Source organism: Equus quagga, chromosome 1 (genome assembly GCF_021613505.1).
Source record: "Equus quagga isolate Etosha38 chromosome 1, UCLA_HA_Equagga_1.0, whole genome shotgun sequence".
Lineage (NCBI taxonomy): Eukaryota > Metazoa > Chordata > Mammalia > Perissodactyla > Equidae > Equus > Equus quagga.
The window spans coordinates 172648519-172662916 of record NC_060267.1 but is presented as its reverse complement, the minus strand read 5'-3'; the positions used below and the strand labels follow the sequence as shown (position 1 = coordinate 172662916).

Here is a 14398-nt window from a genome sequence, read left to right as displayed (position 1 = left end):
TGGAATCAGAGTCTGAAATTCCAGCTCCCCTGACCTCATTAAGCAGGGCTGTTTAAATTACCTCCTCGCCTGTTTGGTAACACAAAAGCTATAGTACGTTTTTTCTTTTTTACACTGCTCTTGTCTGCTTAGGCAACTTCATAATCAGGCACTGAATTATACCTCGCAGTGATCGCATCACCTGGTAGCCTAGGAAAGTGAGTGGGTAACAAATTTTTCTTTGTATTTCTGTACTATTTAAAAAACAATTTTATTGGGAACTCCAAATCATTACCTTTTAATTCTGACATTTTTGAAGCATTCAGCTCAATATTAACAGAGAAAGCTGGTTAGTATTTAATAAAATGAAATTTATTTAAAAAATATTTTCAGGAAGCTGCAGAATGGCTAATGAATGCTTCTTGATAAGCTTGCAGTGTTAATTCTATATATGCTCCCTTCTGTGCTTCTGTTTTTGCAAAGACCTGTTTAAATTAAAAAAAAAAAAGTTGTAAAGCAATAGAACATACACTGAAGTTTCCAGTTTGGAGACTTCATTATCCCAGTAAATCAGGCTTGGTACTGTAGTTTCTCTCTACTCCTCCCGGGATCTCATCACTGGTTGTTTTTATCCTGTAAGCTTTATAGCTGCTTTGCAGTTTGCATAAAGTACTGGGATAGAAGCTAGATCCACAAAACCATCTCTCTGCTGAGCATCTTGGGCTCCAGCTGTAGCTCCCCAACCCCGTCTGTCTCTGTCGTCCAGGCTGAAGAAATATGAGGGCTCTAATCACTCTGTTTCCACGGAGTGGAGACCACAGTGTTCCACAGAAACCACTATTCACGAATCTGTTTAGTTACCATTAAATATGACCCACTTTAGAAGACTACCCAACTCAGTTAGCACTTGACAACAGGCAGTGTGAAAAAAGTTCCTTTACCTTAATTAATTGTAATCCCTCAGCAGCCTGCTCCTTGGCCTCTTGAGCTGACTGGCTGTCTGGATACAGAATGTGATACAGCTGGACCAAGCTGGAGGCATCATCGACTCTACAGTGAAAGAGTTTAACTGTTATCGAGGGGTTTTTTTCATTTGCTTCACAGTCCTATAAAAACGTGTGCCATCTTAAAACTAAATTACATTTCAGACTTTCTTAGGGCCAGAAAAACTTTCTTAAAGGCCTTCCATTTTATTGTTTCAAAGGCGTTTTCAGGAAAATGGGCTAATTTAGGCTTCACACCCACCTACTCTGCGGTAGGTAGGCAGGAGTCACTATAGGCAGGGCCCAATTTATGAAAGTGAATATATTCTAAACGTGGCTGTTTTCTTTTTGGACACAGAAACAGCATTCCTAATGGTAGATGATTTCTAGGTCAGCCCACTTCACCAGCAGATAATAATGTAATCCAACTCGGAGGGTAAGAATATGCCTTCATCCTACATAATCCAGAGGCTGGTGGTCATGGCGATGCTCAAAGCCACCTGCCTTTAAGTGCAGTAGCAGTGACATCTCCTAACATGTTTTCACTGAGACTCCGAATTAACAGATAAATGCCTCCACAACAGTCTAAGGAAAGACTCCCAGGCCACTTGTCTATTCATAGGAACCCATTAGTTAAAAATTACCATCCTAGTGAAGCAAATCTGAAATTACACACATCAGACGAGTCAGGTTCTACTTCGGCCATCTAACTTTAGTGTCACACAACTCTTTGATGAAGCCAGAAAGAGAATTCAATTCTTCTGGTTTGTATTTACCTTTTTGGAACCCTAGAAACAATTTTTATCAACATTAAAACTTCCCTAGCCTTCTCCAAACCATCACTATCTTCTCACACAGTCAACACCTTCCTACCACTTGCCTACCAAAGCTGAGAGGACATATAAAAATAACGCTTCCAGAAAATGCTTGTGCTTTTGAGTTCTGCTGTATACACTTAGTGAGCTACTGACTTCTAGTTGGGGGTGAGGACACCCTATTCACTCCTCCCTCAGCTATCACTCTTCAACCTTCCCTGCTTTCCTGTGACCTGAACTGAGGTTAGTGAAAGCTATCTATCACTCGACAATATAATGTTACCACTGGGAAAATAACATAGCTTAAATACAGATTTACTGTGACGGTAGTAAGAATTTATTTTACCTGCTGAGATCATACTTACAAATCTCTCTGAATCTGGTCAATCAGTAAACCATCAATCCTTTTTTTATTTACAAAATACCAAGCCATTCCACCAAAATGTCTTGTTGAACGTAAAAGGTCATACTTTCCATGTTTATCTATATCTTCGTAGGTCTGATGGTGAATCTAGCCACATAAAACGCAGTTTTCAGAAACATGAAAAAAGAAGTGAGCAGCATTACTGGATATACTATGCTAGCACGAGTGCTGCGCAGGAAAGTTATCAGTGGAACTAGGTCTCCTTAAGACCTGCCTCCGCTATCATTAACGAATAGGTTCGATTTAGACCAGCCTTCCACTGTAGAAGTACGTGCAGCCTGGAACAAGTCTGTCGAACATTTACAGCCATATCAACTACTTTTCAGCAGCCAAGCATTATCTATGAAGTACCTATGACATACTTATAGACCACTGGAAACAACGGACCACCATTTCTTGGTCACTGGGGGGAAAAAAGAAATCAAGAATGTTCTTTTACTCCTCCCCTTTTCTCCTAGCCCATCAACTACCCCTATTCCATCTTATTAACTAATGTCCCTTCAGTTCTCCTTCCAGATTGATCTTTCCAAATAAGGACTTTGATGAGGGCATTCCTGTGTTTAAAAGGCTTTCAAAGGCCTGCTGGTTGAAGTCCAGATTCCTCAGCCTAGCATCTCAGGTCACCCATGATATGGCCCCATCTACCTTTCTAGCTTAATCTTAAACCACTCCCCTCTATATAAAACACAGCACACCCTATCCTAGTTCCTGTCATCACCTATACTATCCACAATAATACGTTACACATGGAAGGTACTACATGATTATTTATTAAATTGAACTGTAAGACACATTCATTGCGTTTTGGGAAATTCTGGTAAATAACTTTGTTCCTGTGTGATAAATTGAAAAGAGGACAGGCTTTGCCATCAAGTTTGGGTCCTAACTCTACCACTTACTAGCTGTACAACTTTCAGCAAGCTACTTAACTCTCCAAGCTTAAATTCTCTCATCCTTAACTCAGAGGTGGTTGTGGGGATAAAATATCTATCTGGTATACATATCAGGTACTCAAGAGGTATTCAAGTATTTCCCTTCTCTTTCCCCTGTATCAAAGCTTATAACCTAACTCATTGTGCTAGATTAAAAATCTTACTCATAACCATACTTAAAGCCCATAATTTAGAAACTATAAAATATACTCACTTTGATATATTCAGCAGAATCTGGCTCAAACTGGGCAACACAGAGATTAAGGACATCAACATGCCGGTCCTGACTGTACATTGTCTAAAAGCAAACAGCAGAGTAGGAATTAGATGAAAGGAAAACCAAAGTTCAACACCTCTTCTGATGCCGTGACAGGCCTCCCCATCTCCACACAGGCCCCATCTGTGCCCATCAAGAAGCGTGCACAAGTACCACAGGCTTTGTAATTGTCACACCTGGATTCAGTCCCAGCTAAGCCAGTTACAAGACAGATAATCCTAGTTAATCATTAGACATTTACCTGTGTTTATCAAAGCAAAATGCCCAGCAGCATCAGAGCCAACTGATTTAACAAAGAAACCATCACCACTGACTCTGAAACCAGTCACCTTACCTTAAGATTTTCCTCCTTGAAAATTATTGGTGTTAAAACTCTGCGACCTTCCTTTGGGAAATAAACTTGTATCATCCTGTCCCGTTCTTCCCAAGAGGCTTTGCGTAGTGTGCCACTTGGTTCTCTGACGACAATAAAACGTTCCTGAAATAGAAAACATAATCAAGGATGAGTTTGTGAGGACTTATTTTTAGTTCCAGTGTTCCACTAAGCACTATTATAAAAATAATTTGCAATCAACAATATAAAATGCAACTGGGCAAAGTAACATGGAATCACATGTATGATTTCAATGATAATTTTAAACCGCAGAGACTTGGCAAGATTTGATACTTCCTTTACTAATCACTGCTGTGCTTCTGACCATCAGAAATCTAAAACGAAAGTATTTACTAAGTGCCAACTATGGTCCTAAAGTGGGTTCAATATATAACATGGTTCAACTAAAAAAAGCTGATCTGAGATTCATCAAAGTCCATTTCAGTGGAAAGAAGTGCTGTAAGGCCTTTCCAAATTGTTTCACTTCCCCATCCCAGAGTCTCTCTTATGACTCACTTTATGATCCACTTTTCAAGTCCCTGGGATACATAGATACAGGAAACAAACTGGTGGTTATCAGAGTGGAGAGGGGGTTGGCGAAATAAGTGAAGGGGATTAAGAGGTACAAACTTCAGTTAGAAAATTAGGAAGTCATGGGGATGTAATGTACAGCATAGGGAATACAGTCAATAATATGCTAATAACTTTGTATGGTGACAGATGGTAACTAGACTTACCGTGGTGATCATTTCATAATGTATATAAATACTGAATCACTATGAAACTAATCACACCTGAAACTAATAGGATATTTGTATGTCAACTATACTTCAATAAAAAAATTTGTAAAAAAATAATAATAAAGTCCCTGGGATAAAAGGAACAAACCCAAGAATGTGGGGTTTATGATTCCTCATACTGGCATGAGACGTAAATGTGTCAGAGAAACTGACCAGTCCACCTGCCTCTAGCCTCTTCACTCTTCCGACTGCCACATCCCAGGACTCAGGATCACTTCCTCTGAATTCCACTCACTGTTTGTACCACTCAACTGGCTATTTATCATGTGCAAGGTTCCTGACACCTCTCAGATATTGTTATAAAACTCGAAAAGGACAGGAACTGTGGATTATAATTCTTTGCAACACCTGGAGTGACTTACACAGAGCTTTGCACATAGCAGCTAATTGATACACATCTGATTAATGTACTGACTTTTCAGAGGTATAAGAGTTTTGAGGATAATATAATTAAAACTTTCATCAAGTAGTGCAAATAGGAAAAGAACCAGCAAATGCCAAAATAACACAATTGTTCCTCAAAAGGATTTTGGTAATTTGAATTCCAAGTTCCCTTCTCCCTTTCAGGTTATAGAATCCTCCCACAACCAGCCTTCACAGCACTGCAAACATGAGTAAAGCACCCCAAGCAAAAATTCTAATTAAAATGAAACTCTGTGATCCTTGTTCATTATGTCAGGTATACAGGCAGTTGATATATAGACATGCACATTGCTCAAATCATGTCTTCTAACCATTATTTATGATAAAGAGATTAATATGGGGTGGCCCTTCTCTCAACCATAGCATTATACAGAATTCTTCTGCATTTTGTGGGCTGAACTGTAAATTATTCTCTTTTTACCCTTTACTTGAAAAGGTTCAAACACAAAACATGTATTTTCTAAGTGCCAGAGTGTTCTCCTGGAACTGGCAATCAAGGGAAGAAGAGCTAGAGAAGAAAAACTCCCACAGAAGCAGCAGTGCTGTCTGAAAGTTACCTGGGGATATCTGCCATTCTTTGTGCAAATTCTGAAAAGTGAAAATCCTTTGGGAAGTGTGGGTTTTTTGGCATCATCAAGAATTTACAGGAAAGAAACTCTTCATCTTCTCAGAAAGCTTCAGCTCAGTCAGTCAGTCTAACTTGGACAGAAAGAATCCCCCTTCTCCCACTGCCTTAAGATCTCTGCCTGTTTGTGGTTTGAGTGTGGGTGTCTGTCTGTAAAGCCCTCGTTCTATCTCAGCACACCTGCCTCTAGTCTTGGAGTTAATCTGGAATATACTGGGTGCATAATCTGTAGGGATATGGTAAGATGATGATGTGGGGCTGGTCTGCAGCTCTCTTCTTCCTTATGCTAATCTTCTAGAAGGATCTCACCCAGTCACAGGAATTCTGGTGTGGAAGATTCAGACAGCTGGGTCACATGATGCTAAAACCTTGTCCCAGGCCCATCTCCACATAAAGATCACTTTGCGATGAGAGGTATACTCACCCGGTGTGGTATGCTGTATGATATATCAGTAAACACGTATTTGGCTGTTTCTGTTCCTTCCAAAATCTTATCTTCAGCTAACACGTCATTTATTGGCGCTCGCTCTTCCAGAACTGGTGGCATTTTTAATCGTACTTTAGCTGCCTCAACTGCCTGTCTTGTAGCCTAATGAAATAAAATATTTTTTAAGGAATGCCACAGGGTTACAGACCAAAAGGACCATCTGACAAAGGAGATACTAATCAAAAATGCTAAGGACTGCAAAGAGAAGGAGCTGTAGCCATGAATCAGTGAGTGAAAAGCGAGACTCGGGATCCTGGACCCTGGCCCTTGCCTCTGGTGTGACTGAGAACACCGGCTACAGGCTCGACCAGTCTCAAAACAGCAAAGGAACGCTCTGAGACAGAGCCAGGGCACACAAGAGCTGCTTCAAATAGATAAAGGGTTTCGTTTATTGGGTGCTTACTACGTGCCAAATATCGTTCAAATACTCTGAACGTATCTAGCTCATTTAATGTCCACAATTACCATGAGAGCTAGGTGCTATTGTTATCTCATTTTATCAGAGGGAAAATAGAGGCACAAAAATGTTAAGTAAACTGCTAGGAAGCACTGGGATTTGAACCCAGGCAGCTCCACTCCAGAGCCCACGCTCCTCACCACCGCCCACACCCTCCATGCCATTCTGTCAACAGTGATTACCTCTGGGCGGTGAAAGGGGGACTCAGTCTTCGTGTGATACACTATTGGATATTTGAGTTTTTGCTATGACTATAAATAACTTTTGAATTAGAGCAATAATGCTTCACATATTCATACATCAAAGCGTTTTCCACAAAGCACTCAATACCCACGACTCCAGGAGGACACTGGTGCCTGGAGTAGGATGCTGTTCAGCAAGATCTCATAATCTCACCAAAGCTTCAGCCTCAAAGCAGCTCACAGCAGATGTTTCTCCAGGAGGGAAGCTGGAGCAGGCAGGACAAAAAGAAGGATGCTCACGCTGGTTTTGGAGCAGAAGGCTCTGCTTGGACACCCAGAGCTGACCCACATGCCCTGGCCTGCCTGATTTTGGTCATGCTCTCTGCTCCTTTCTGCCTGGCTGCTCACCTTTCTTTTCTTTTCTCGGTTCTGTGCCTGAACACGCCCTCGTAGCTGTGGAAGAGCAGCTATCAGCATCTGGAGCGGCCTCTGGAAATCTTGTTTAACCCTTTAAAGGAAGGTATTCTACCAATATTCCTGCACTGACATACCTCTTCCAGCTGTGCCTGGGTCATTAGCTTATAGGTTGGTGGCTTCAGTTCTTGTATAGCTGGCTTAAAAACCTTCTGCAAATTCAAGCCTGTCATCTTGATGAGTATGGTTTGGACTTCCTCATCCATAAATGTAGGTTTCTTGATCTGTGAGCTACCAGATTCTGTGAAAATGGGTTTCAGTATATAAGAAGATGGCAAAAATGACAAGCCAACAAGACCTCTAAATACAAAAGAGTCAAAAGTCAACAATAAAAACGATTAACACAATGTCTACTCATTCCTTCACTTAAAATTTATTGAACATTCACTAAGAAAAGGAGAGTTTCTGCCAAAAAGGCACTCAAAGTCTAGTGGAGGAAGCAGTAGGAAAGAAGTACTTCATGTAATACTGCTGCGACTACTAACGGTTGTTGCCACTTACAGAGCTGTCTCGCACATGCCAGGCACTGCAGACACTTTCAGGAACGCTGACAAGAACCCACAAACTAGCTATTGATATTCCAGTCTTATAAATGAGGAGACTGGAGCCTGCCTAAAGACAACTGGCTATTAAGTTGTAGAGCCACAATTTAAAACAAGGTTCATGCCACAACTAGAAGGACCTGCAACTAGGATATACAACTACGTACCAGGGGGATTTGGGGAGATAAAGCAGAAAAAAAACAAATTGGCAACAGTTGTTAGCTCAGGTGCCAATCTTTCAAAAAACACCAGAGTTCATCTGATTGTAGAGCCTGTATCAACTGTGATCTACCATGGTGCTCCTCAGTGTAAATGCTACATACAGGGAGGTACGAGGGGTTGTGTGACTAAAGAGCCAGGAAGTAAACAGAGCCTGGGAGCAGAAAGGGCATGGTAGGGTCAAAGACGGCTCACTAGGTACCTGAGTAGGGCAGAGAAAAAAGGGAAGGAGACTCTAGGCTGAGGGGGTGCTGCTGGGAAAGAGAGGCCTGGATCACTGGATCTGCTACTGCAGAGGCCCTGTGGTGTCACGGAAGAGCCTTGGACAGGAGCGTACACCCAGATCTCAGCTCTGCCTCATGCAGTTTGCCTAGCCCCCATTTCCATTTCCACTAAAAAAAAAAAGCCCCCCTTCCCAGCCACCTCTTCCCCTGCTGGTCCCATAAATGTTGGTGTCCCTCAGGATTCTGAACTACACCCTTCTCTCTTCTCACATTCCTGATGGATGATCTCCTAGCCTCTAGTAACCTCTATTACTTCTATATGCTGGAGATTCTAAAATCTGAATCTTCAGCCAAGATCATCTTCCATCCAACTACCCAATGGACATCTCACGTGCACTTCAATCCTGCCAAGCAGAACCCATCAACTTTCTCCTGTCTCAACCTCCTTTTCCTACTAATCCCTATCCTAGCACCATCCAATACAATAGGTCCTGTGGGCCAGAAACCTTAGTCATTCTAACTTCTCCTCTACCCTCCACATCTAGCCAAGAGCAGTAAAATAATAATAGTAATGATACCAGCTGACCATCTGTTAGATATTTATTATGTGCCAGTACTTACTGAGCTAAGTACTTTATATACTTAGCACATTTAATCCTTACAATAACCCCATAAATACTATGATTATCCCCATTTTACAAAAAAGAACACTGACACCGAACATACTACTTGTTACACCTCATAAATCTCTCCTTAATCCTCCATTTCCCACTGCCACGACCCTACTCATGGCCAACCTTCTCTCTTGCCTTAACCTCCTAACTGGTCTCCCTGCCTCCATTCTGACCCCATCGTGGACCACTCTCCACAGAACCAGAGTAATCTCTTAAAAATTAATCAAAACAACAGAAAAGTTCAACAAAACTAAGAGTTAGTTCTTTGAAAAAATAAACGACAAACCTTTAGCTACACTAACCAAGAAAAAAAGAGAGAGGACCCAAATCAACAAAATTATAAATGAAAAAGGAGACATTACAGCTGATACCACAGAAATGCAAAGGATCATAAGAGGCTACTATGAACAACGATATGCCAAGAAACTGGACAAACTAGAAGAAAAGGAAAAATTCTTAGAAACATACTACCTACCAAGACCGAATCAGGAAGAAACAGAAAACTCGAATAGACCAATTAAAAGGAAACTGAATCAGTAATCAAAAATCTCCCAACAAAGAAAAGCCCAGAACCAGACGGCTTCACTGGTGAATTTTACCAAACATATAAAGAAGAATTAAGCTAGTCTTTCTCAAACTCGCCCAAAAAAAAAATCAAAGAGGAGTGAACACTCCCAAATTCACTTTACAAGGCCAGGATTACCCTGATACCAAAGCCAGAAAAGGATATTACTAGAAAAGAAAACTATAGGCCAATATCCCTGATGAAGATAGATGCAAAAATTCTCAATAATGCTAGCAAACTGAAGTCAGTAGCACATTAAAAAGATTATTCACCATGATTAAGTGAGATTTATTCCTGGGATGCAAGGATGGTTCAAACATACTCAAATCAATAACCGTGATATATCATATTAATAGAATAAAAGGAAAAAAATCATATGATCATTTCAATAGATACAAAAAAAGGATTTGACAAAATTCAACATCCGTTCATGTTAAAACTCTTAACAAATTAGGTGTAGAAGGAACGTACCTCAACATAATAATGACCATATACGAAAAACCCACAGCTAACATCATACTCAATGGTGAAAGATCAAAAGCCTTTCCTCTAAGATCAGGAACAAGACAAGAATGTACACTCTTGCCACTCCTATTCAACATAGTATTGGAAATCCTAGCAAAAGCAATCAGGCAAAAAAAAAAGAAAAGGCATGAGAATTGGAAAGGAAGAAGTAAAATTGTCTATTTGCAGATGACATGACATATGTAGAAATTCCTAAAGACTCCACTAAAACCCTGTTAGATCTAATCAACAAATTCAATAAAGTTGCAGGCTACAAAATTAACATACAAAACCCAACAGCATTTCTATACACTAACAATGAATTATCTGAAAAAGAAATAATGATCACACTTACAATAGCATCAAAAACAATAAAATACTTAGGAATAAATTTAACCAAGGAGGTGAAAGACCTCTATACTGAAAACTACAAGAAACTGATGAAAGAAATGGAAGAAGACACAAATAAATGGAAACGTATCCCATGTTCATGAATTGGAAGAATTAATATTGTTAAAATGTCCATACTACCCAAAGTCATCTATAGATTCAATGCAATCCCTATCAAGACTCCCATGACATTTTTTACAGAAGTAGAAAAAACAATCCTAAAATTTACAGGAAACCACAAAAGACCCTAAGTAGCCAAAGCAATCCTGAGAAAGAACTAAGCAGGAGGCATCATACTTCCTGATTGCAAGCTATAGTTTAAAGCTATAGCAATCAAAACAGTATGGTACTGGCATAAACACAGACACACAGATCAATAGAATAGAATTGAGAGCCCAGAAATAAACCCACACATATATAGTCAACTAATATCTGACAAGGGTGCCAAGAATAGTCAAAGGAGAAAAAACAGTCTCTTCAACAAATGGTGCTGGGAAAACTGGATAGTCACATGTAAAAGAATCAAACTAGACACCTATCTTACACCACTCACAAAACTTAACTGGAAATAGATTAAAGACTTAAATGTAACACCAGAAACCATAAAACTCCTAGAAGAAAACATAGGCAGTAAAATCCTTAACATCAGTCTTGGCATGATATGCTGGGTATGACACCTAAAGCACAAGCAACGAAAATAAAAAATAAACAAGTGGGACTACATCAAACTAAAAAGCTTCTGCACAACAAAAGAAACAAACAGCAGGGGCCGGCCCCGTGGCCGAGTGGTTAAGTCTGCGTGCTCTGCTGCAGCGGCTCAGCGTTTCGCTGGTTCGTATTGTGGGCGTGGACATGGCACCGCTTGTCAGGCCACGTTGAGGCAGCATCCCACATGCCACAACTAGAAGGGCCTGCAACTAAGATATACAACTATGTACCAGGGGGATTTGGAGAGATAAACCTGGAAGAAGAAAAAAAAAAAGATTGGCCACAGTTGTTAACTCAGGTGCCAATCTTTAAAGAAAAAAAAAAATCAGCAAAATGAAAAGACAACCTACAGAACAGGAAAAAATGTTTGCAAATCATATATCCAATAAGGGGTTAATATTCAATATATATAAAGAACTCATACAACTCAATAGCCAAAAAACAAATAATCCAACTAAAAAATGGGCAAAGGACCTGAATACAAATTTTTCCAAAGAAGATACATGAATGGCCAACAGGTACATGAAAAGATGCTTAACGTCACTAATCATCAGGGAAATGCAAATCAAAACACAATGAGGTATCACCTCATGCCTGTTAGAAGGCCTAGCATCAAAAAGACAAGATGATAAATGCTGGCGAGGATGTGGAGAAAATGTGCAATGATGGTGGGACTGTAAACCTGCACAGCTACTGTGGAAAACAGTACGAAGGTTCCTCAAACAATTAAAATATGATCCGGTAATTCCACTTCTGGGAATACATCTGAAAGAAACAAAAACACTATGTTGAAGAGATATCTACACCCCATGTTCAGTGCAGCGTTATCCACAACAGCCAAGACATGGAAACAGCCTAAGTGTCCATCGATGGATGACTGGGTAAAGACATGTGGTGTATATATATACAATGGAACATTACGTAGCCATAGAAGACAAGGAAATCCTCTTATTGGTGATACCATGGATGGCCCCTGAGGGCAGTATGCTAAGTGAAGTCAGTCAGACAAAGAAAGACAAATACTGCATGAGCTCACTTATATGTGGGATTAAAAAAAAAAAAAGCCAAACTCATAGAAAAAAAAGATCAGATTTGTGGTTACCAGAGGCAGGGGGAAGGGGGATAAATTGGATGAAGGTGGTCAAAAGGTACAAACTTCCAGTTATAAGATAAATAAGTGCTAGGGATGTAATGTACAACATGATGACTATAATTAACACGGCTGTATGCTATAATGAAAGTTAAGAGAGTAAATCCTGAGAGTTCTCATCACATTAAAAAAAGTTTTTTCTTTTTCTTTTTTGTATCTGTATGAGAGCATGGCTGTTAATTAAACTTATTGTAGTCATAATTTAAGATATATGTAAGTCAAATCATTATGCTGTACAACTTGTACACTGCTGTATGCCAATTATATCTCAAGAAAACTGAGGGGGAAAAATTCTTTACATTAAAGAAAATGTAATCAAGATCACTCCCATGCTTAAAACTTACCAATGGATTCCAGTATCATTTAGACAGAAAGGTAAGGTGGTCTGCTAACTTCAGTGTGTCCCCACTAGACGATGCGCTCCCTCCAGGCCAGAACCCTGTCTTGAACTCATCTCTAGCACTCCCGGTCCCTCATAGTGCCCGGTACACATCAGGCGCTCAGCACCACTGTCTCCTCGGACAATCTCACCCATTCCCCCAGCTTCAGTCACCATTCTTACCCCAGTGTTTCTCAATCTATACGTAACTACATACTGGATACCTCCATTTGAACCTCAAAGGCACCTCAAATGTAACATGTCCAAAACAGACGTTTAATTCTGTCTCTCTTCCCATCTCTTCACCTCATCTACTCCTGCCTTTTCTTCCCAACTACCCCTCCTTTACCTCCCCCCCAAAAAGTGTTCCTACAATTAATCTTTTCTCTCTTGGTATAAACAGGACCACTCTCCTCTCAAGCCAAAAATTTGAGAAGCAGCACTCTCCTTTTAAATTTGCATCCAAAGTCATAACCAAGCCTCATCAAGCCTGCCTTTGAAATGGGTTCCCAAAGCCCTATGATTTTGACTTTTGCTTAGGCTGCTTCCTCTGCTTGGAATGCTTCTCCTTTTCTCCCTAGCCTGGTTAACCAGGTCTCCGCTTTGGTCCTATCTCCCAGGAACCCTTCCCTGCCCTTCCGACCTAGTCAGAGTGCCGCTCTTACGTGCGTTCTCCTATCACAGCCCGGGTCCCTCTGCAAGGCCACCACCCTCAGGGAAAAACCCGGGTCCTAGCCCCTAAACCTAGCACGGCGCTTTGCCCAGAGCGGAGCAATGCAGGCTAAGGGAGGGAACGAACGAGCAAACGCGGCGAAGACAGCCCGTGCAGGTCCAGGGGAGAGCCGGCTGGGCCCAGGGGCGCGCCGCGGGGAGAGCCAGGGCTCCGCAGGCGTCTCGCCAGCCCACCACAGCTCTCGGTGTCCCCGGAGAAAGCTCCAGCGGCCGTGTGGCAAGTCACTTACCGGCCGCGGAGCAGAGCCGACGGCATGGCATTCCCGCCCCGCAGGGCGCGGGCAGCGGCTGGAGCAGGGCGCCGGGCAAGGGCCGAGCTCGGGCCCGGAAACACACCCGTTCTGTGCCCCGAGAACCCGTCAGGAGGCTCCGCAGGGAAACAGACACTCCGCAGGTCGCCATGTTATCCAGGGGCCGCTTGTGCCGGAAGGGGCTGGAAGCGATTCCGGGTCTCGCGCGGTTTGTATGGCATTCTGGGAAATGTAGTCTAGATGAGGGAAGAGGGAGCCGGAAGCGACGCAATTTCTAGGACTTTTATAGTTTCTTGTAAACCGCTTGTTCACACCTAGGTGTTCATGTTCTTCTCTGTGCGTAGAGCCAAAGGTAGAACTCACACCACCTTCCCTATGTGCTCTTTTTCCTGGACTTTTCTTTCGTTTCCATGCGTCTAAATAACAAATTCCATTTCCTGCCCAAACTTCTCCTAGCCCCAGGTTTAAATCTAATTGCCTATTCAACTTCTCCATTCAAACTTCTCACAGACAACCCCTCGACACACACCTTAAATATAACTCCTGATTCCAATCCCTGATGACCACCACTACCACCATCCCACATTGACTCATATACCTTATTCTCTGTCTCAGAACCTTACTCTCGTCCTTCATAGCCCTTTTCTAAATTTGTGATTATTTTACTCATTTATCTACTTACTTATTTTTCTCACTCCATGAAGACAATGACTCTCTGTATTTTGTTATAATATCACCTAGCCTGGTACATCTATGTGCACAGCAAAACGTCTGTTTTGGACATATTACATTTGAGGTTCAAATATTGAATAAATGACTAAATGATTAA

General features: G+C 41.3%; 1 protein-coding gene across 1 annotated transcript; it reads right to left on the bottom strand.

Annotated features, from left to right (window-relative positions):
* Positions 1-329: 329 nt before the first annotated feature.
* Positions 330-13734, bottom strand: MRPS22 (mitochondrial ribosomal protein S22). The gene is made up of 8 exons (XM_046655356.1): positions 13549-13734; positions 7309-7472; positions 6056-6220; positions 3745-3888; positions 3348-3431; positions 2143-2288; positions 921-1029; positions 330-464 (listed from the first exon to the last, which is right to left on the bottom strand). Exons 1-8 carry the CDS (start codon positions 13718-13720, stop codon positions 369-371), a joined length of 1080 nt encoding a protein of 359 aa, XP_046511312.1. The 5' UTR covers positions 13721-13734; the 3' UTR covers positions 330-368.
* Positions 13735-14398: the final 664 nt, after the last annotated feature.

Bases quoted from the DNA above. Each gene is read 5' to 3' on its own strand.
- MRPS22 (XM_046655356.1), bottom strand. From the start codon at position 13,720: ATGGCGACCTGCGGAGTGTCTGTTTCCCTGCGGAGCCTCCTGACGGGT. The intron at 6,221-7,308 runs GTATGTCAGTGC...TTATTTCATTAG, and splicing joins CCCAGGCACAGCTGGAAGAG to GCTACAAGACAGGCAGTTGA. The intron at 2,289-3,347 runs GTGAGTATATTT...TTATGTGGCTAG, and splicing joins ATTCTGCTGAATATATCAAA to ATTCACCATCAGACCTACGA.